The following is a 24292-nucleotide window of genomic DNA, read 5'->3' on the forward strand; positions in this document are numbered from 1 at the left end:
GGTAACAGCGTTCCATGTGCCTCGACTATGAAATGGAGATAAGCACAGCCCTCGTCTGGAAAGAGGAAATCTTTATCTTTACCTTTAATGCTGATGCAGGACAATTTTAAGAAACAGTACTTCAAAGATCTGATTTTTTGTTACTTCCAACTATGTGTCCACATAGCTTAATTGACTAATATATAGATCTGATGTTAATGCATCAATTTTTTTATTTCCCTTAACATTCATCTAAACTCAGTTCTTCTTTTTAAAATGATCAAATTCATCAATAGATGTATACTTCAAAATAAAAGATATAAAGAAATAAAGTTTAAATAAGTAATTTTGGAATATTTTCCCTAAAACACTTTTAATCCTTAAACAAACAAACAAACAAACAAAGAAACAAACAAACAAACAAATTAGTATAGAATGGGACAGAACAGAGTCAGGAATGAGTAGGTACTGTATATGGCTTAAGAATATAGCTGAATGATCTCTCTCAGCCTAAGAACTGTATAATCACTCTATAAAAATTTTAAGTGGTGTGCATTATACTATAACATTATTTTAAAACTAGTATCTCATACAGATGTCTGATATCTCTATATACAAAAGATATCCAATGATAGAAGTAGAATATTTTAACTCAAAAAAGCGGAATTAGTGGATACCAAGCAAACCCTGGTAGAATTTTGAACTAAAATGCCTACAGGTACACTTAGCATATGGTTTGGGTGTTTGAAAAAGAAGAAAAACAAGCAACAGAATGTATGATATAATGGGCTAAGAATTTTGATATAATGGTCACATGGATGAATAGGAAAGATGGGGTTAAAAGAATTGAAATTACCCACAGTCTGGGTAAGAACACAATCAACACTTGGTGTCCAGGTAATAGCAGGATTCAAAACTGAAGAGAACAAACCACTCTTTGGTACTAAATTTGCTTGGGATTGGGAAAGAAGAAAGGATCAGTAGTTTTATCTTCACTTACAAAAACCCCAAAATTTTATATTTAACAATGCTCATGCAAATGATAAAAAGCACATGAATCCAAAGGTATAATCAGTGGTGAGCTGCTGCCAGTTTGGGCAAACCGGTTGCGACCTGCAGGTGGGCCCGGCCACCCACCCAGGTGCTATGCCGTCCTATTCAACCATGTTTTTTAAGCCGTGCAGATGCGTGCAAGCCACGCATGAGAGCAAAGCACATGCGCACACGCTCACATTTTCGGTGCTGGGCGAACTGGTTGTTAATTCATGCGCCGTCCACCTCTGGGTATAATGCAAGTGTCATAGTAGCATTCTGAACAACTGTGTTGGAACTTTAAATTTACCAATGGGGGGAAAAACATTTGATTTGCATACAACAATTCTCTGGGAGCAAGTTCCTTTCATCTAACTATGAAGGAAACATCATTACTATAAATTAATTAAAAGAGGAACTACAGGAACGAAGAGGTGCTGACCCTTTGGTGTTCCTCTGGCATTCCTGTTCTTTTCAGATGAAAACAAATAAAGATTTCCGGGTATAGGCAACAGTAAAATATATGACACAACTTCATATGAACAAAAAGAGAGCACACCTAAATATTTCTGTAACAAATCATCTCAGATCTCTATCATTAGGCAGCATTTGTGCCTTTCATTGCTCTTAATATTGTTGACGACAATCATTTATAGAAAATGTGGTATCTATTAGTCTCCCCAAAGGCACCATCTGAATAAAAAGATGTATTGGATCACCAAAATTTTACAAGAATTGTCACAAGAATACAAAAAAAAAAAAAAAAAGGTCAAAATCTCATGAAGAGTTTGGCACACTCACATATGATCCACCACATTTTTTTTTTTAATATCCAGGTCATTGTGTAAGATGACCCAATGGTGTTGGGAAGTGGAAAATGCCTGTGAGTCATATCAATATCTCATAATGACAAACATAAATGTATAGTATTAATAATTCTTCATTATTAATTCATCACACATTTCTAACACCTCACAATTTCTTTTTTCTCCCCCTGTGATAACCCTCACTATTCATTCTTACAAATCCTTTCCTCATATAATGGTCCTCATATAATGAGACTGCAAGTGAAAGATGAATGGGTTGCCTAATATAATGGGGTAGGGTTTTTTAGCTGAGGAGAGTTAAGCTAGTTTTCACAGTTTAGGCACTCAGCCATAGTCCAAGAGCAATTTCACCATAGATTAAAATTTTTACCACCAAGTATAAGCAGTGGTAGGATTCAAGTAATTTAACAACCGGTTCTCTGCCCTAATAATTTCTTCCAACAACCAGTTTGCCAAACTGCTCAGAAAGTTAACAACCGGTTCTCCCGATGTGGTGCAAACCAGCTGAATCCCACCACTGGGTATAAGGACTGTTTAAGAATATATACTGAAGCTGTTTTCTTTCTGTTGAGAAGCAAACTGTCTTAAATGTTAATAATTTAATTGTATAATATTTAATGAGTATAGAATTAGTTTTTACTGAGTACATAAAAGACTTCTGTGGCCTTTCATCTGTCCCTTGTTCTCTTTTCTCTTATAAATAAAACAATTATTTTAAAAAGAATGCTTTCCTTTTCTTTTTATGTAGGCATTTCCGCAAAGAACCACTGTAAGTAAATTAACACAGGTAACTTACCTCAGCTGTACATACTTTGCAAGTTGGAACATTTTCATTATGAAGATTCTGTAAAGTAGAAAAGCAGGCATTTAGTAATAAAACCGATCTCACAAATGGAAACAGTAGATGAGAAAAATGTATATATGAAAATACATTAGCATCATCTGCTTGGCAGTATTAAAGACTCACGGGGTGCGTTGAGTAATGAAAAATGAATGTTTTACAGTTTCCGAATGTGTTTCATATGTGATAATTGGTACCATTCTTGCATTTTAATTTTTTCATTTTATGCTAATGCTCTTAATTAGTCCTCAAGTCAATAAGGCACAAAAAGATAATGGACAATCGGCACAATGCAGGGCTTGGGACTGTGGCGTCTCTTTGAGCCTTAGAAATAAGTATGCCTTTGGTGAACCGCATTCATTCTCCGAAAGAAAATATATCTTGCGCCATTTGGTATGACAAAGCATCCAAAATGTGTTTTGTTTTTGTGGCATGTTATTTGGGATTTTAAGTATGGTGTACTTAATTATCATGGAACCCAACTTATTTAGACTTCTAAAATGAAGCACAGCTGCACAGCTGCAGTATTTAGTATTCACTGCACCTGATGGTTTCAAGAAATCCATTCATAACTAGAGGCTGCTTTCTTATTTGCCAAATGCAAAAAAAAAAAAAAAATGCAATCCTGTTTTTCCTTTCCAAAATGAAGTTGTTTAAAGAGAGAAATTGAAGGGTATAAAAATAACAAAACTCTATAATTAAGGCCCCTTTGATAAGCCCAGGGCCTTTTGCCTTGATCCTAACCATGACAAAAACATAACCCAGCAAACTCATTGTCTGCTATATCTTCATGATGTGGCTTTTAACTAATCCAAAACTGCTATCTGAAAAAGCTTAAAGGTGTCCCCAGCTGTTCCATGGCATAGTAGCATTTTTTCCTGCAAGTAAGAAATAAGTGGTAGCAGTTTTGCCATAGACATCTGACATAATACACTGTCTTAATTATGTGGCCCCTTGGAAATTGATACCAGCTAGGCTTCTTTTAGCTACTTAAGCTGGTGTCCTCTATGCTCCTAACTTAAGCACTGTGTTTAAAACATTTTTTGGGGACAGGGGAAATCTTACTTTCTTCCAGTGACCAAGCCTGTAAGCCAACCACCTGTTTTTTGTGGATCATCATGAGTAGCAGCTGATCTCTCTCTCTTTCTAATTTTATGACACGATTTTCTTCATGCCTATCACCTAATAGTCAGGCTCCTTTTGAGCAAAGGTTTAGCATTATTCAGTGGTGGGATTCATGTAATTTAACAACTGGTTCTCAGCCCAAATGATTTCTTCCAATAACCAGTTTGCCAAACTACTCAGAAAGTTAACAACTGGTTCTCCCGAAGTGGTGCAAACTGGCTGAATCCCACCACTGGCATTATTCAAGAAGACCACTCTTCCAAGATTAGCACTAAACTTACATCCAAAAGGTCCCTGACTCTTTGAAAGCTCATACAAAAGAACAGTTTTGCAAAACTGAAATGAGGTTTATTTATTTCACTTCAAAACTGGTTGTCCTCAACATATGACAAACTGGGAGAATCTACCAATCTCTACATTGAACACTCCAATATACTGGATATATAACACCATGTACTAGCACAGTGCTTGTGGCAAAATAGGGGACATCTGTAGGAGCAGCGAATCTTGTGCCATTAGGGTCTTCAAATAGCTCAAAGACTGGTGGATAGCCTGAAGCAGCAGCATCAAATATGCACAATAAGCCAAAGTTAGCAAAAGGTAAAAATTAGGAACCATAGAATTAAAAAAATATGTTTAATGGAGGGGGGGAAATCTTCAGCCACACTTACACCATCCATTGAAAGGGAGACATCCTCTTAGGGCAGAGAGTTCCATTTATGAGGCATTGGAACAAAATTCACATTGACCCATTTAGCCTCAGAAAGCACATGAAAGTGAGGCAACACTTAATTTGGAAGGATAAGCAGATTCTCAAAGGAGATAGTCCTTCAACAGTCCATTTAAAAAGGTTCTTTGAAGCCAATGTAATAGCTAACAAAATAAGTTGATTATAGGTTCAATATTTAAGGACGAATATACTGTGCTATTTGAAGATTCAGAGTGCCTTTCAAGGGTAGCCCCTAGGGAGTGTGTTGGAGTAACCTGAACTGAGAGGTAACTAATGCATGGATCATATCCAGTTCTGACCAAGAATAAATGCAATGGTACACTAGATGAAGCTATGAGTAAGCATCTCTGACCACCACACCTCCCTACATATCAGAGGTGGGTTTCAGCAGGTTCTGACCAGTTCTGGAGAACCGGTAGCGGAAATTTTGAGTAGTTTGGAGAACCTGTAGTAAAAATTCTGACTGGCCCCGCTCCCATCTATTCTCTGCCTTCCAAGTCCCAGCTGATCGGGAGGAAATGGGGATTTTGCAGTAACCTTCCCCTGGATTGGGATGGGAATGGAGATTTTACAGTATCCTTCCCCTGCCATGCCCACCAAGCCATGCCCACCAAGCCATGTCACGCCCACCAAGCCACACCCACAGAACCAGTAGCAAAATTTTTTGAAACCTACCACTGCTACATATCTATTAACTAGCCCAGCTTCAGGAGTTCAGATTTATAAGACCAAAAATGGAATTATGTCCAAACTTGGTTCTCCTTTAATCTGTTCTGACTCGCTCAAAGACTTGTAGAATTTATCAATATCTACTTATTAACTTCACAACACATATAAAAATTACAGTCACTCTATTCAATAAGTAGTACATAAGACTACTAAGTTGGGATGAACCCTATATCCCAGTGACTTCAACTAAGGGAATGCCACTCTCTTTTTGCTCAGTTTTGAATGTATGGATTTATTTTGCTTCATGGACAAATTGCATTCCCATAGTCACTCTTTAAATCATGTATCAAAATATCTATTTTGACATCAAATATCAGAGCTGACTCTAGAGAGACACAAATAAGGTAAATCTTACAGGAATTTACCTGTTCACTTTTCAAGGGGGCATCTTTCCAGTACCTGCACTGCATTGAGATTAGGGACAGGGGGAAGAAAATGTGTGTTGTGTGCATGCAGATGCGCATATGGAATGGGTGTATGAGGCCTGATTCATCATCATGCAGTACATATCATCTTCATGGCCAAAACACATCTGTGCTTTAGTTAACTGTTTTCAGTACATTTACTAATGTGATTGGCTTGGCTTATTAACTGCCTCAAGCATCAAGTTTGGCATGAGTATTCAAGGTGGCTCCTGCTTTAAAATGCCACAAAATATCAGGAAATAATAATAGAAGAACACATAAAACACAAACAAGAGCTTCACTGACTTTTAATTAAGTCAGTGAAAGAGATGTGGCAGACATTCCTTTGGGGATACATTTCCGAGAAGCGATACAGAAGAACTGTTTCGGCATGATCAATAACACTTGGGCCTCAGATTGTGGAGGCACTTTTAAAAAGATTCTCACTTGTAGATCCTAATGGCTGAAGAAGAGATTCACAAATGGAGAAGCGATCACTCAGGTAATCGGGACGTACAGTAAGCAATATGTGACTTAAAGGGCAGAGTCTTAAACTCAGTTTTGACTGCACTACTTTCAATTGTGCCAAGAAGAGCAATTGGCAACCCAGGTATTAAGTCATCCAGGTAACCTTGTATCACTTAGCAGCCTAGCATTCACATTTTGCAGCAGCTGGAGCTCAGGGGTATAATTATAAGCCCACCAGGGTCAAGATAGCTTGCTGCATGAGCTAGAACACCACAGGAGACCTTCTTCTGTTGGACTGACTCGGATGCTTTATTTTGTCTCTTGTGATACAAAACCCAACATCAGTTTTCACGCCCTTGATAAGAAGAGCGCAGGAACTGATTTAAATAATATTAATAGCACTTAGACTTGTATACCGCTTCACAGTGCTTTCTAAGTGGTTTACAGAGTCAGCATATTGCCCCCAACAATCTCTTCTTCTTTCGCAATACCTCAGATCAGCTGATCAATATGGCTCTTTCTCTTCCAGCCATTCTTCCCAGGTATACCAGACCGGAAACACAACTAGATGAGTAAATCCAGGGGTGAAATACTCCCGGTTCGGACCGGATCGCCCGATCCGGAAGCGATGGTGGCGGGTGGTTCGGAGAACCGGTAGCAAAAATCCCTGCACCCCCCCCCACCATGCCCAGCTGAGCCACACGATCATCAGAGGCTTTTTTTTTTTTTTACTTTTAAAAGCATTTTTTGTACAACCTCTTCCGATGAAAAAATGCTTTTAAAAGTAAAAAAAAAAAAAGCCTCTGATGATCGTGCGGCTCAACTGGGATCATCAGAGGCTTTTCAAAGCATTTTTTTCTGCAACCTCTTGGACGAAGAGGTGGTAAAAAAAATGCTTTGAAAAGTCTCTGACGATCCCAGCTGAGTTCCCTGATCGGCAGAGAGGCTTTTCAAAGCATTAGAAAAAATGCTTTGAACAGTTTTTTTTTTAAAAAAGTTGGCCACCCCCACCCAGTCACATTCCCCCCCTACCAAGCCACGCCCACAGAACCAGTAGTAACAAATGTTACATTTTACCCCTGAGTAAATCTACTTTATTGTAAAGCTAATCTTAACAGAATCTTGGAAGTCTGAAGGTACAAACTTTCCACTGCCACTTTTAACTATCTGATCAATTATGGAGAGTCCTACTGAAGTTTTTTTTCTGTGACCACTAAGCCCCCGGGGGCTCCCCTTCCTCTTGTCTGATTGTTTCCTAGGCAACATCTCTTTCCCTCATCCCCCAAGATCATCCACACATTCTATTACATCCGCCTCCTGAGCAGGGAAAGGGAACAAATTCTGCCTCTGGGTTTGTATCAATGCCCCACATACTCCAGGAAGATTTAATAATGCCATGAGCAGGGTTTCAGGAAAGCATCACTTCTTGGCTTGTTTTATTCCTGTTAAATAGAATTGTTAATTGCTTTGGCTTTAGACAAGTTTTTTTTTAACCAGGACTGTCCTATTCAAATAATTTTTTAATCCTTTTTTATTAAGTTTTGACAGGCGTGTTAAGCCCATTGAAGCTCTTCTTGGGAATTTTTCTTTGTTGCCAAATTGCATTAGTGCAATCTGGGGAAACAGTGTGGGCCACACACGACCTGCATATTCTTCCTTTTTGGCTTAGCGTATTGAATTGATAAAAATGAGAGCCAGTTTGATATGGTGGTTGAAGACATTGGCTGGGAGACCATGAATTCTAGTCCTGCGTTAGGTACACTGTCAGTTGACTTTGGGCTAGTCCATTTCTCTCCTCCCTGAGAAAAGGGCAAAGGCAAACCATTTCTGAAAAATGTTAAGGAAACTACAGTGGAATTTTGACTCATTCAAAGGCATAGTCACAAAAAATATATATAAGCACAATCTTTGAAATATATAAGCACAATCTTAGAAGAAATCACGAATGTAGCAGGGGTAGGTTCTGCTTACCTTTACTACCGATTCGCAGAAGTGTTTTGATGACGTCGGGGTCAGTGGGCGGAGCCTCTTGCCGGTTTTACTACCGGTTCTATAGCACCGGTGCGAACCGGGGGCAACCCATCACTGGAATATAGTTATATCACATTTATAGTATAGCTGAAGAATTTGTAGTTTGCTCTTAGGCTGACATTTCAAGGAAAGAAACCAAAGCATGAAAAAAAAAAAAAAACCCTACCAATCCAAAAGCTCCAATGATAAGCTGCAAGAAAGGATTTGTGTGCAATTTTTTATGTAGCTACTCAAATGTGAAAAGCCTCAGTTTAAGGGACATATTTCCAAGAAAGATGTATTGATCTGCAGTATTTCAGGCTTGTTTGTTTATTTGAAGTAGAATGGACATTACAGAAGATAATACAGAAATGAATTCAAAAGACCTAGGTTTATGAAGAATGTATCCTGTTCTTTCACTGAATAATTTTTGTCTGGTTTTTTTTTCTATTCCTGTTATTGTTGGGTTAATAGGCATCTTATTAAAAGGATGAAAGCATTTGGTATTTTATGAACCAAATGTAGGAAACCAGTTTTGATATATAGGCATTGCTCTCTGTTCCTAAGGAACCACATTAAGCAGGAGTTTTCTCCAGCACCACTCTCAACTTTTCATTTTTCTGGGAAAATATATAACATTACCGTCTGTAGGTAGCCATTGTCATGGGAAATATTTTTCTTCCACTTTCTGAAAGGACATAATTTATAATATGAAATTAAAAGCATCAAATTAGTAACCCAATCCCTGTATTCCAGTTTAATGAAATTGCGCCTTCATTGCATTATTGTTTTGTGCCACTGGACCATTCTCTTTTGTTTTACAAACAAAATGTGGCTTTCATTAATAAAGAATTGTGTAAGACAAAAAGAGAGAGAGAGAAATCCTTGGTGCACATTGAAGTATGTCTCCCAGAAGTCACAGTGCTCTCATTTAAAATTATATTTTCTTCATTTGCTCTCTAGAACTAGAACACCATGGATGTTTTTGTCTTTGTAAAAATTAGTTTTAAAGGTTGAATGGGGATGCCCTCAGACAGAGCTGTGCAAACCCTTGGAAGAAATACAATAGAGCACACGTATGAAGCATCCCTTTTCACACAGATATGAGCCAATTTTTTTCTTTTTTTACAGGCTCTAGCAGTAGGTTCAGAAGCTGCTGCCAACTGCTTCCAAATTCCTAAAGAAATGAAGCAGCTGTTGTGCACACTTATGCAAAAACAGTCAACTTTCCAAACTTGTCAAAGCTGGAAAAAAGATATGGCTGCTTCAGTGATTTGAAAAAACATGTTGGGTAGGTTGCAGAGGTGGGTTTCAGCAGGTTCTGACCAGTTCTGGAGAACCGGTAGCGGAAATTTTGAGTAGTTCGGAGAACCGGTAGTAAAAATTCTGACTGGCCCCGCCCCCATCTATTCTCTGCCTCCCAAGTCCAAGCTGATCAGGAGGAAATGGGGATTTTGCAGTAACCGTCCCCTGGATTGGGGACGGAATGGAGATTTTACAGTATCCTTCCCCTGCCACACCCACCAAGCCATGCCATGCCCACAACCTACACCCACAGAACTGGTAGTAAAAATTTTTGAAACCCATCACTGGTAGCTTCTCTCCCATTCTTACAAAGGATTTGCACAGCTTTAATCAATATATTTCCCCATATCTCTTGATGATCAGGTTCACATTCGTAGCATTAAGATCCTGCTCATTGTTTCCAATTGGGGTATACGAATATTGGGCAAGTCCAGAAAGGACATAAAACTAATTCTGAGATGTCTATTGGACATTAAGATCTAGATGTCAGACTTTGGACTAGTTACAAATCATATCTATCCACAAAATTAAAATACAAAGATGGAAGGAAAAAAGATAAGAGAGTGCCTAAAATGTCTTCAGATTATTTGATTAATCTATTTTTAAAAAGACCTCTAAAGTGCTGACAGGAAATGTGCTTGGCAAGCAAGGAATAGAACTGGCTTCAAGAAGAAAACACATCCAGCTAATTCTGAAATATTAGTTCCTTGTATTATATTGGAGCCAAGAGGATAAGCAAATACAAAAGCATTCTGATTTACTATTCCAATATACAGGAACCGTTTTTCCTGCTGAGTTCCTGGCCAATGTGTCCATCGCTAACCATGGCAAGATATTCTCAGCATAGCCTAATCTGAGCTCGTGGCTTTATTTTTACAGCCAAGAAGGGGCAGGCATGCTCCAGCAGCTGTAATGAACTGAGAAGTTCTCCATTTCACAGCATTTGAAATGCTCAAGTCTACATCTTAACACTTCAAAAGTGACTACAATGGATTTTTTTTTTTTTTAAATGACAACAGTGAATTTCTTCTTCGGCTCTCCTAGGTCAGCCATCTTGCTCATGTATAAATTGTATTTCATTAAAGACAGATTGAACAAAAGCGGAGAAGCTCAGCTACATTTTCAAATAATGGAGGTGATTTGTTTTTTAAAATTCTTGAAAGTAGGTAGATTTTCCTTTTCTCTAAATTGGGTCATTCAGATTATATTTTTAAAACAAAAACCAGTGTCAAAATATCAGGCAAGAAAGTAATACAGGAATCACATTTCTTGTGTAGGACTTAGAAAAAGATTACATATATCCACTGGATCATATGTACTATTCTTTGATACTAAAACCAGATTCTGAACGCTACAGGATTTGATCTGATGATCTGTGACACAAATAATTTATTGAAACCAAGCAGATTGGCAGAACACCTGGAAATCCTATTTAGATTTCTTAAATTATACACTTGAACACACACACACACAAAATATCTAATTTAAATATTTGAAAGAAATAAAATATGTGACTTTTATAAATACGGGAGAGTATATAGACTTGTCCCAAATTAAAGATTTTGTGCGAAATATATGAATGGATATGGATTTCACATTCTTATTAAAAACAAATAGAAGCCGTGAGAGAGTAGGAACCATTTGACCATTAAGATGAGAACAAGATGGCAGTGGGGGTTAATCAATACATTCTGCAGCAGGATCACGACAAAAATTCCTCTTCAAAATCCCCATTCATCCCAACAGGGAAACTTATGATGACCTAAGAAAGCAAAAAGACTTACTCGTCGAGGCATATTTTCCCCTCATTTCTATAGATACTTTTAAAGTTGCTATGGTCAGCAGCATAATTTGGGTAATTCATTTTCCCCCTTCCCTACAACAGTTCAGAAGAATGTTTGCAGACTGTAGGACTTTCAAGGGATCTTACTGGCCATTCAGAGTCAAGGTGTCAGGTGTGTTTTGTTCTCTAGGTAATTTTCAAAGCAATTCACACAAAGAGGAAAAAAAACAGGTAATGATTTCCTGAAGGCTCTATTTAACTGTTATACTAGCAGCTCATTCAGCTGTGACTCTAGTGACACCAAACCACTGCTATTTACATATATCCTTCCTGATAGTTTCTTGGATATAGAAAAGTGTAGCAGAATGTTGGGGCACGAGATGGAATGCTGGCAATCAGTTTGGATAAAGAGATATAGATGCTGGAATTCGGTCTGTACAAATCAGCCGGCAAAATGTTTTGTTTGTGAGAGAAGTGTCCCTATGGAGCTTCTTAAAATGCTACAGTTTGTTAAAGGCTTGGAACAGCGGCTTTGAGATTTTGCAAGATCTGGACAAGCCTAGAAGCAAAGGCCTCTAGAGTAACTGTGTCAATCTCTGAAGTGGCTGCCAAGGGCATCCACAGAAGGTAGTCAAAAAAACAAAAAAAACAAAACCCAAATATACTATACATGTTTAAATAATGTCAATTAAAAACTAGTATGTGGCAAGAAAAGCATAGATCTATTTAAGCACAAGATTACATATAAGGTAATATTCTTGAATCAAAAAAGTTTTGTAAGCCAATTCAAACTTTGAAGGTATCTCTGAATAAAATAATTTCTGTTCATGGCTCATAAAGAAACAAAAGCAAAAATAATTGTCCCAAAACATGGAACATATACTTGCAAGCGGCAAGATTCAAGTATATGTACTTTCCATATAATTGTTCAGCAACCAAAAAATATTTAAAAGCACTTTTAAAAACACTGCCAGACTATTTCTGGCAGGCTTATATTTTGATAAATTGATTTTGTTTTACATATGATGGAAATGGCTAATGTTCCTGCTGTTATTCTTGTGCTATGGACTACTGCATGGAACTCATTTGATTCCATGTTCTATGATTTGTTTGTTCACACTAACTCTTTGCTAACATGCTAATTTCCACATAATTTTTCCCAACAGTTGATAAATGAAATATATTGTTTTAAACAGCTTTGTTGTAATTATTTGGTCTCATGGTACAAACTAATGTAGGAAACTGCTTAAGGTGCAAACAATCTGTTCTATAGGAGGCAATTCTTATCCTCACTTATATAGAAGGATCAAATATGAATCCCAAATAACCCACAACAGATGTAGGAAGAACAGGAAAAAAGTCATTTATGGTAACCTCCCTTATTTGGCTGAAAACAGAGGGAGGCTGCCTTGCACCAATGCACACAAAATGCCTAGTTTGGGAGGAAAAAAACATTTTGGAGCTCATCAATCAGGATACTTTAGTACATGGAATAAACTACTATCTTCTTCAGACAGTAGCCTTGAATATTCTGTATTAAGAATACATTTTAAATAAATAAAATGAATAAAAATGTATTACATTTTTTTTCTATATTTAAAAACTCCATTTTGTATATTCTTGCTGGGGTTTTTTTTCTGGAAGCTTTGATCCCTTTGATGGAAATGTTAACCATATAATCCTATTCTTATCTCTAATTTTAGTCCTTTCAACAAATTCTAAACTAATAAAAGTCATCGTCTTAGACTCAACTTTGGGCTAGATGAAGACCAATAAATTCATGTTAAAATACAAAGAAAAAGAATAGTATTATTTCCTTATTCCTCTTAATAATTGAAATGACTAAAAATTTGCAGCCATTTGGTAGGATTCAAAATCTGTCCCATGACTTTGACTAATTGTAGGTTTAGCCTTAAATATGCTTTTGGTCTTCTTAAGATGACATACATGACCCAAAGGGAAGATCTTGTTATGTAACTCAGGAACTAAGAAATATCTTCAGCAGTTCTTTCCAAAGCATTTTTCATCTTAAATCACAGCTACTCAACATTATAAAACCCAGATCTAAGACTTGCACAAGGAGCAAAAGATACTTCTAGCACTAACAAAGTGTTGATGTTATTGATTTTTGGAAGAGGAAGAAGAAAGGATGAGGAAGGATAATTAGGTTTTTAAAAGTCTCTTTACTGTGAAGGTTTAGCCAAAGTAACTGAAAAAAAATGTGACGAGGGTAAAGTTTCCAACAATTAGTCAAAATCTGGAAAAAAAACCACATTAAATTTGGGCTATTGCCACTTCCCTTCTTTTGGCACCCACATAATGTATCAAGCATCATGCAAAAGCATCTGGCAGCGTGAGGGTTAAGGGAGATGTTCCTTCTCTTTAACAGATGGTTAATTTACAATAATTATTACTAAATTCGGTGTTTAATAAGTTAGATACGACAAACCCGGATGCAGAAAAACTTGCCAAAGCATCATTTTTAAGAGTCCTGGGATGAAACAAAACCTGCAAAACACTCGCTAGCCTCAAAGTCTTGAGCTGAGGGTAGCAGGTTGAAGTGCATTTTAGCTTTCCTGTAGATTATTAACTCTTTATTACCATCTGTTATGTTATTAGCACATATTGCAAGGAAGTCATACAACCTAGGAGCTTGGCCAAAAGCATATCCATCAGTAAACTGAAGTGGCAGTAAACTCTTAAGTCTCCAGCATAGCATTTACTCTGGCCTAATATTTAAACATTTACTCAGTATTTTGAGGGGAGAAATCTTCATGTGAAATATGTACATTGGATCTATAAACTCAATGGAGAGTTTGATAGAGCTTCTCCTGTACAAACAGCAAGAAATCCTGCACAGGTCTCAGTGGACAAAAAAACCTCTTGTGGACTCTTGCGAACCCCATTTGTCATTTTTTTTTAAAAAAATATTTTCTTTTTAAAGTTTTATTGAGGTTTATTTTAAGATAAAATGCAAATAGAAACAGAAATTAAGAAGGGAGAAGTGCAGAACTAAAGAGGAAAAAAAGTAGTGACATCCGACTTTTTTCAGCTCGGTAGAATACAGGAAAAAAAATTACAATCTCAACCTTTTGCTTTACATTTCTAAAAAATGCACGCCATTTCTGCAACAACAAAGGAAGTTTTTCTATTTCTCCATTCACATAACATACTGATCCTCCAACTAAAGACAACAAAACTAAGAATATTCACCTAACAATTCTGCCCTAACAAATAATCCACATCATACTTAGCTGAGAGCCTAGTTAACACAGCAGATTAAAACAATGACTGGATTCCCATAATATACTAAACCACTAACCACATTACCCATTTTAACCTAGGCTATTGTTGTGGTGCAAGCCAGGCCTGTGGGTAACCTAGATCTGTTATTACAACAGGGCAAAAACAATCCTTCAGATCATTTCAATATTTCCAGATGAAAACATGAGGGGAGACCCATTTGTTGAATTACTAATTCATAAACACAAGAGTGTCTCTACCAGGGGGTCATTCAGAGGGCACAATGTGCATTTCTGGGCCTGAAAGCTGTTTCCCACATGTTATTTTTTTTTAAAAAACCCAATATCTTTAGATTTATTTCATGAAGTTCCTAAACGGTAGGCAGTAGAGTCAAATTACCTTTGGGGGGGGTGGGGTGGCGCGAGGTTCTTGGGCCCCTCCAGAAGACCATTTTAGTGGAAATAAGTGATAAATAAATACTCAGAAATTATTTGTATAAAACTGCTGGTTAAAAAAAAAGTGCTATGTTTTATATTAGCCATTTATTTCTGAATGGAATTTAACTCCATACATTAAAGGGGATGCCAGATTAAATCAGTGCTAGTTTAAATTTTGGCAATTGTAAACAAATAATAAATGTAATGCAGGACCCACAGGATGTCTAATATTTTTTTTAAAATATTTTTATTATTTTTTAATAAAAAATATTGGCCTTCCCATATTCTTCTTTTTTTTTACCTGTTTGTAATTTATCAAATGTTTGCAAACTTTAAAAATCTCATCAAGTAATTTCCAGTGTTTTCATTTCCAATTAGTCTTCATTATAGTCAGATATTATAAAACCTGTATATGTGCATACATAGGCATGTAAACACATAATTACTTATAGAGATTTCTACCAACACAGATATACAAAAGAGAGCAAAAGGAGGAGGGGAGCTGGTTAGACACATTATGACTGTAATTATTATACAGTGTGCAGTTCTAAGGAAGTCTAAAAAAGCATTTTATTTTCCTATTCTACACACCATGCATCCTTTTGATAGGCATGAACCTCATTCAGTTTTGAAAAGAATGTACTTGACCGATCATTCCTTTGAAGACCCATACTTCTAATCCATTTCTCCAGGTCAATATCCCAACAAAAAACCCCGATGTGTGATTTTAATTACATTATTCTTTCTTTGATTGCAGATTCTGCCTCTATCCCACACACAGATTATCAGCACGAGCCCCCTAACCTGCATTTATTGTTCAGCATGGATGGACTCCCCAAGTCTTCACAATGCATTACATATGTATTAAAAAGTCCTGCTTGTTTCATTAGGTCCTATTCATTTCATGGTTAAATCTTTCCTATGCAAAAGTTATGCTTAAAGTTGGGAGTTCCAATTCCAAATTATTTCTAGAAAAGATTCCTTAAATACAGTTACATATTTAAGTTACATGTTTCTACTTTGCTCTAAATTCCATGTATGATTGTATTTAAAAGCATATTTCCAAATTAAATGTGCATTTGTTACATATACACACACCGGTATATATATATCTGGTACCATCACTGACAATAGGGGATGAGATCTTGCTCCCCACAGAGAGGGCCCGCAACTTGGGTGTCCTCCTGGATTCACGGTTATCTTTAGAAGATCATTTGACGGCCGTGGCCAGGGGTGCCTTTTATCAGGTTTGCCTGATCCGCCAGTTGCGTCCCTTTCTGGATCGGGACGCCTTGCACACGGTCACTCATGCCCTAGTTACCTCCCGTATGGACTACTGTAATGCTCTCTACATGGGGCTCCCCTTGAAAAGCACCCGGAGGCTCCAACTGGTCCAGAACGTAGCCGCGCGGGTGATTATGGGTGCAGCTCATTACGCCCATGTAACACCTCTCCTATGCGAGCTGCACTGGCTCCCGGTGGTCTTCCGGGTGCGATTCAAGGTGTTAGTTATCACCTTTAAAGCGCTCCATGGCTTAGGACCTGGGTACCTACGAGACCGTCTTTTGCCACCAATAGCCTCCCACCGACCAGTTCGTTCTCACAGGGAGGGACTACTCAGGGTACCGTCAGTCAAATTATGTCGACTGGCGACTCCCAGGGGGAGGGCCTTCTCTGTGGGGGCTCCAACCCTTTGGAATGAACTGCCCCCGGAGATACGGAATATCCCTGATCTCCGTGCTTTCCGCCGTGCCCTCAAGACCCTGATGTTCCAACAGGCAGGGCTAAACATACAAACATGCGAATGATTTTTTAAATGTTATCTAATTCTGGGTTTTATTTAATTGACCAAACTAAGTAACAATTTTAATTAGCAATTTTATGATGTTTGTGTGTCTATATTTTTCTTGACTGTACACCGCCTTGAGTCTACGGGAGAAAGGCAGTATAGAAATATAATAAATAAATAAATATATGTGTATATATATATACATACGAAATTGATTTTGAAGGAACCAAATTAATCTCCAAAACTGAACACTTCAACAAGAGAATAATCATGGAAGCCATCGAAATAGAGAAACACCTCCATAACAGGAATAAATGCGACGATACCTCCCGCCTACCGGACATCTGGAAACTAGCCCTAGTCAACAGAAGAGTCCCAGCCACGAAGATTAACACTGGACCCAAGATAACACATGACACCACCACCAATCATCCTCACCAGATTCAAACCGAAACCCATCCCATAGACGAAATACAACCACCATCCAGAAGCCAGACCAGGGTGGCATCACCAGCTGCTGCACCCCCCTCTGATCCCCACACAAAGCAAACTGACACACGCCATGAACACATGGCAAGACCTCAAACTTGGAGCCAAACCAAGCCCCGGATGTGGCATCACAGCCATCTGCTCAGGACATTACATCAAAAAACTCAGGATATCACAACACTAGAACTCAGGATGTTAACACACAGCCCATTAGCCAGATCGTTAAAACACAAAAGACTAATGGGCACGCATCAAGGACCTCACCCACACAGGATGTTACAAAACAGCCGACTAATCTGCAAACATCAACTCCATCAATACAGTAAATCTTTAAAAAAAGGCTGGGGTTTGCATCAACTAATCAAGATGTAATAACACAGGCAACCAACCCGCTCACAGCAACAAAGCCAGCACCCCACACCTCCCCACCAGTATTTATAAAGAGACGGCAGCTCCGATCACGCTTTCCTCGCACAAGCACGAAGCCGAAGACACCAGCCTAATATCCCCATGTTTTATCTTGTTACTGAATTCCATAACACTTCAAAATTTTAGAATCCAGGAGAATCTAAGTACTAATAAATTATTCAAGATAGCTTGTAAATATAAGTGCAGCGTTGTTAGGTTCTTCACAGATCTATGGGGTCCACAAGGGCCAAGTGATGAAATGTGCGTAATATGTACATAGTGATGAAATGTGTGTCAATATGTTTACACAAACTCCCACTCCTTACATTCTTGAGTAAAATATCGTGGCGCATGTACAAAAAGATGGAGCTTGCATTGTGATGTCAGGATACATGTTTGGCTATTTTGGTGTCACTTTCATGTCATTGATACTTAATGTCCACCTAAAAAAAATAAATATTTATTTGTACCAATATTTAAACCCTGAGAATTAGAAAAAAAATCTTTGTTCTTAAATATACAAAAAGTGATCAAAAGTCAGCAAAGTTTTCAGGTTGCAGACATTATAACATGGTTTTGCATGGTTGCAAGAACCCCTCTGATTTTTGGACTAAATCAATGAAAATACTAGTTTCTGGTTCCAACACAGATAAATCTGCAGCTCTGAGAAGTATCTCTAACTTAACCAAATCTGATGGCAATTTAGGAAAAAAAATATGTGTTGGCTGCATTCACACAATACACTAAATTTAAAATAAGTTGGACAACCCACATGATTTAATACTTGTATAGAACATCAGGAAATACAGTAAATCTTTAAAAAAAGGCTGGGGTTTGCATCTGACATCACAATGCATGTTTCGCCATGTTTTTCATCATCATGGTTTGTAGTAGATGACTGTGAGAATTTTACCCTTTCTGAAGGTTTCTGAAAAACAATATCCATCCAATACAATTGAAAAAACACCCAATGAAGTCTTACCGCACTTTTATTTATAATACAATGGTGACACATAGATGTTTCACTGAAAGAATATAAGACTGAAGATGCAAAATTGGAAGCCCAGTTTCTACATCAGTTCTCTTACCTTTTGTATCCAAGTTAAAAGACATTTCTGGTGAGCAAAGAGATTTTTGCAGTCACAGAAGTGCAGCAGACCGTCACGGCCCATCTCATCTCCTTCCCGGCAGATAAAACATTCTTTTGACTCTAATTAAAAAGATTAATAAAGTAAGAGAACACATCAGGTTTGCATCAATCAACTGCCCATGTGGTTCATATTATTGTAATTAAAAGTTATCTCTCAAATTGTTGGATGAAAGTGCCATGATCTGCAATTGAAAACAGATTGAAGGGAGTTTTCCCAACTTATTATATTTTAAACAGTCAGACTGGAGCAATGTTCTGGAGATAATATGTTCAAAACGGTCCTTAGAGGCAAAATGTCAGCAATCATATATTTAGGTCCTTTGAAAAGCTCCTTATAAAAATGTGTCTTGTGTATTTGTATTTCTTTAAAGAAAGATAGTAAAACATTAATATCAGCCAACTCCCTTTGCAATGTTCGACTGCAAATGATATTCTTTCGCTTTTACTACCCAATCATTAAATCACAAGAAATATCTCAGTTCTAATAATACAGTTCTATATTCCTTTATGAGATCTCATCTCATAAAGGACCTTGAAAGCTCCAGGGCTAAAATTCTTTACTCCTACTCTGAGTATGAGAGTTGTTGGTGTGGGCCCTGAACAATACATATGTTGCATCGGACAATCAAATCTAGACTTAGTAAAGTGAAATATGAACAAACTTTATGGAGTTAAACAATGAATTACATCCAACTACATCCAACCAGGGAACAGTGATAAATAGCTTCCAAGTAAGCTAAACATAGAGGGAAGGTATGGTTAACTGCTGTGTATAGACAGTATATATTCTGATTCATGTAAAAGAAGCAGCAAAGCAACTCACTGATACATCTCATAACTGAAGGTGACTGCCATTCTCACCAACTGATATATAATGAAATAAGAAAAGAGACAATTATTCTGGCCTTTAATATCAGTCCACATCTTCTGTATTCTCCTTCAGACACTAGGCTGCGATGGTCCAAATTAAGAAATAGTACACCTATTAAATACCCAAGACATAAAAACACTATTCATCGAGTGGGGAGACTACTTTATTCCGATCAGCATACTGTACACACAGGGTTGGTTGACAGAACTGGCCCTAATTATTGAATCCGTTTTTTGAATACTTGGGTCCTCTCATGCCAATTTTGGCAAGCCATGGCCCAGAACAGCTGCGACCATTTTTATACCACCATTGCTGACATCTCATTTTTGTTCCAAACCCTGATGCATTCCATGTTGCAGTTAGAAAACCATGAAGGCTTGAACACAGGTACTGTATATGTGGTACCTTACTCAATAGCAGTAATTGTGAGAAGGATCTTGGAGTCCTAGTGGACAACCTTTTAGATATGAGCCAGCAGTGTGCAGCAGCTGCCCAAAAAGCCAACACAGTTCTGGGCTGCATAAACAGAGCGATAGACTCAAGATCACGTGAAGTGTTAATACCATTTTATAATGCCTTGGTAAGGCCACACTTGGAATATTGCATTCAGTTTTGGTTGCCACGATGTAAAAAAGATGTGGAGATTCTAGAAAGAGTGCAGAGAAGAGCAACAAAGATGATTAGAGGACTGGAGGCTAAAACATATGAAGAACGGTTGCAGGAACTGGGTATGTCTAGTTTAATGAAAAGAAGGACTAGGGGAGACATGATAGCAGTGTTCCAATATCTCAGGGGTTGCCACAAAGAAGAGGGAGTTAAACTATTCTTCAAAGCACTTGAGGGTAGAACAAGAAGCAATGGATGGAAACTAATCAAGGAGAGAAGCAATTTAGAACTAAGGAGAAATTTCCTGACAGAACAATTAATCAGTGGAACAACTTGTGTCCAGAAGTTGTGAATGCTCCAACACTGGAAGTTTTAAAGAAGAGATTGGATAACCATTTATCTGAAGTGGTGTAGGGTTTCCTGCCTGGGCAGGCAGTTGGACTAGAAGACCTCCAAGGTCCCTTCCAACTCTGTTATTCTATTCTAACACTGTGATTTAACATTTTCTGGAGGTGAGGGGAATTAGTGCATCCTCTGACAAATTTCCCTTCACTTTGTTCTTGAAATATCAGTGAAAGTGTGCATAGGTGAATCCCCTTAGCTGTAGTACTTAAATGAAATAAAAATGATATTCAAAATAATGCTTAAAATATGGTATTTATATAATAGTACAGGCAGTCCTTGATTCACAACAGTTCATTTAGTGACCGTTCAAAGTTACAATGTGACTGAAAAAAGTGACTTATGACCGTTGGTGGGATTCAAGTAATTTAACAACCAGTTCTCTGCCCTAATGATTTCTTCCAACAACCAGTTTGCCAAACTGCTCAGAAAGTTAACAACCGGTTCTCCCGAAGTCCCACCACTGCTTCTGACCATTTTTCACACTTACAACCATTGCAGCATCCCCATGGTCAAAATTCAGAAGGCTGGCAACTGACTCATATTTATGACGGTTGCAGTGTCCCAGGGTCATGTGATCAGCTTTTGAGAACTACAGGCAAAGTCAAGGGGGAAGCCAGAATCACTTAACAAAACATGTTACTAACTTAATCACTGCAGTAATTCACTTAACAACCGTGGCAAGAAAGGTTGTAAAATGGGGCGAAACTCTCTTAAATGTCTCACTGAACAACAAAAATTTTGGGCTCAATTGTGGCCGTAAATTGAGGACTACCTGTACTGCTGATCCTCTCCCTAAAAGGAGATCAATCCATGTGAAATAATTATAGCAATTTAGAAAGTTTGGCATCAGTTTAGGCATCTGTCAAAATTCCCCCCTTCCCATGTTAAGTGGATTGATTGGTAGATGTTTCTCCACATCTGTTGGTTGGTGTAGAACTCCTCCTCTACAAAGCCAGAAGAATCCAACAATTTCTGGCATTGGTGTACTCCATACATCAGAAATAAGTATATCTTTATTCGCCAGCTCTGAACCTGGGCAGAACAGGAATCATCAATGGGCCCAACAAGTGTTAAGCTGGTATAAAATTCTGCCAATTTAGAGACTAGATAGATAAGGCTTTAAATTGGCCATAAGAAAGGATTTTCCCTGACTATGTTAATTTGTAAATAACCCTGACAGTCTAATGTCAGCCAAGCTACTTTTATTATGGTTAGTAGTAAGTATATACTGTAGTATATATAGCATATAGTTCATGGAAACATATGACTGGTTTCTCCCTAATTACTTATATAAGGACCATTTTCTATATTATTCATGTAGTTTTGCATTTTGTTATGGATTGCACTAGTAGAGGCTAAATCAATTTTGTTGTATATATATATATACAATGACAATAAAGGTTATTATTATGTATGCCTAATACTGAGCACCCTTTTTGCTGTATTTATAAGTTTTCCAGAGAAACTTGCTGGCTATTATAGGAAAAGTGAATTGTACATGTAATGGACCTTAATCTGGTCTAACAAATTTTATACAAAAAACACAATCTGACATTTACAAAGTGACAGAAGAAATAATAATCCATTCATTCCTATATTTGTATTGAGAAAACAAGATTGTCATGCACGTTGATTGCTATTTCACTTGCAAGTCAAATGCATGTTTTTAGTAATGCAGTAGAAAAAGAATAATAATACCAGGTGTCTGATAGAGAAAAAGCATACTAGAGTTTAATATATATGACAAATTGTTCAAAAACAGCAAAATGTGACCTGACTCTAGTTTTGCTTTTTATAGTATTCTGCTGAGTAAGGACTGGATATGTAAATTAAAATAGCCTCAGGATGCAGTATTTTTCACCTGAACTTCCAATTTTGTAGTTTTCTTAGAGTATAAACACATACACACACTTCAAGGATTAAATAATGAAACTCTTGCTCTCTTGTTCTTTCAGATTTTTTTTTTAATTTTCAAGAAATGAAAGACACATTTCAGGTTGATCAACTCAACCAGTTAAGAACCAATCTATTATCAGCTAATAACTGCAATGAAGAATTGTATTAGTCCATATTTTTATAAACTACCAACAACCTAATTTGCATAGTTGAGACTAATCAATGGATTGGAATGCAGTTATTTATTTATTTATTTATTTATTTATTTATTTATTTATTTATTTATTTATTTATTTATTTATTTATTTATTTATTGGTTCGATTTATATGCCGCCCTTTTCCGGAGACTCAGGGCTGCTTACAATGCGTTAAGCAATAGCCTTCATACTTTTGTATATACCTGCATAGCAGGGCTTTTTTTTTTGCCCCCTCCCCCAAGTGGTGTTTTATTTTATACAAAGTCAGCTTATTGCCCCCACAACCCGGGTCCTCATTTTACCTACCTCGAAAGGATGGAAGGCTGAGTCAACCTTGAGCCTGGTGAGATTTGAACTTGCAATAATTGCAGGCAGCTGGTGTTACTTAACAGTGCTTTAGTCTGTTGCGCCACCAAGGCTCTTGTTAGTCTTTGACTTTAGAATAGAATAGAATAGACGAATGCACTAGAATTAGTTGGTTCATTAAAAAAAACCCTGCACATGCTATATGTGATTTTTAAGGGAATGCACATATCCAAAATCTGCATAAAACTGTGTTTAGGAAACCGAAAGGAAGTCTTTTTTGACTCAGCCTGTATAGAAGTGACATGAACCAAAGTAGATCTTTTAAACCATGTAATTTAAAGAGTATACCCAGCTGGTGGGATTCAAATAAAACAAAAGTTAAATTGCTTTAAAAAAGGTAGGAATTAAAAGACTGCTCATGCACAAATTCATTATTGGATGATTAAAAATATTTTAAAACATTTTCTATTTTTAAAATATTTTCTAATATTAACACTAACCATGGCAATATAATCAGTGGTGGGATTCAATTTATTTTGCTACCGGTTCTGTGGGTGTGGCTTGGTGGGCGTGGCTTGGTGGGCATGGCAGGGGAAGGATACTGTAAAATCTCCATTCCCTCCGGATCAGCTGGGACTCGGGAGGCAGAGAATAGATGGGGTGGGGCCAGTCAGACGTGGTATTTACCGGTTCTCCGAACTACTCAAAATTTCCGCTACCGGTTTTCCAGAACTGATCAGAACCTGCTGAATACCACCTCTGAATATAATTGCTAAAACCTGGGTGATATTTGTTCATCTGAAATATGACATGCCTTCAAAACTGTCTCCTATTATCTCAAGTGACTGCAGAAACAAATGAAATGACTTATTTTTTTAAAAAAAAAGCTGCAGAAAAATGAGTTTCTTTTTGTTGAGTTTCAAGCAGAAATATCCTGCATGCAAAATAAGCAGTCTAACCAGGGGTGAAATGCTACTGGTTTGGGCCAGTTTGCCAGTAAAAAATGCTACTGGTTCGCCGAACTGGTAGTAAAAAAATGTAAAAAAAAAAGTTCCAACAATTGGGTGTCGTTCAGCTGATCGTCGGAACTTTTTTTTTTCTTTTTAAGCATTTTTTTACTACCGGTTCAGGCAAACAGATAGTTAAAAAATGCTTTAAAAAAGTAAAAAAAAAAAGGCTCGGATGATCGCGCAGCACAGCTGTGATCGTCCGAGCCTTTTTTTTACATTTTTAAAGCCTTTTTTTTTTTACTACCTATTCAC

The 24292-nt window shown here is 37.4% G+C and overlaps 1 protein-coding gene across 2 annotated transcripts in view; it reads right to left on the bottom strand.

The window, feature by feature from the left end:
* Positions 1 to 24292, bottom strand: part of LOC148114644 (uncharacterized) — a 296681-nt gene that overhangs the window by 245848 nt on the left and 26541 nt on the right. For both annotated transcript variants that reach the window (XM_087889908.1, XM_087889907.1), the window contains exons 2-3: positions 18688 to 18809; positions 2635 to 2682 (exon numbers count right to left, since the gene is read on the bottom strand). In XM_087889908.1, coding sequence (XP_087746034.1) covers positions 2635 to 2682; positions 18688 to 18809 — 170 coding nt within the window. The remainder of the gene's footprint in view (positions 1 to 2634; positions 2683 to 18687; positions 18810 to 24292) is intronic.

The sequence above is a fragment of the Pantherophis guttatus genome, chromosome 3 (assembly GCF_059756535.1).
Source record: "Pantherophis guttatus breed Tessera chromosome 3, ASM5975653v1, whole genome shotgun sequence".
Lineage (NCBI taxonomy): Eukaryota > Metazoa > Chordata > Lepidosauria > Squamata > Colubridae > Pantherophis > Pantherophis guttatus.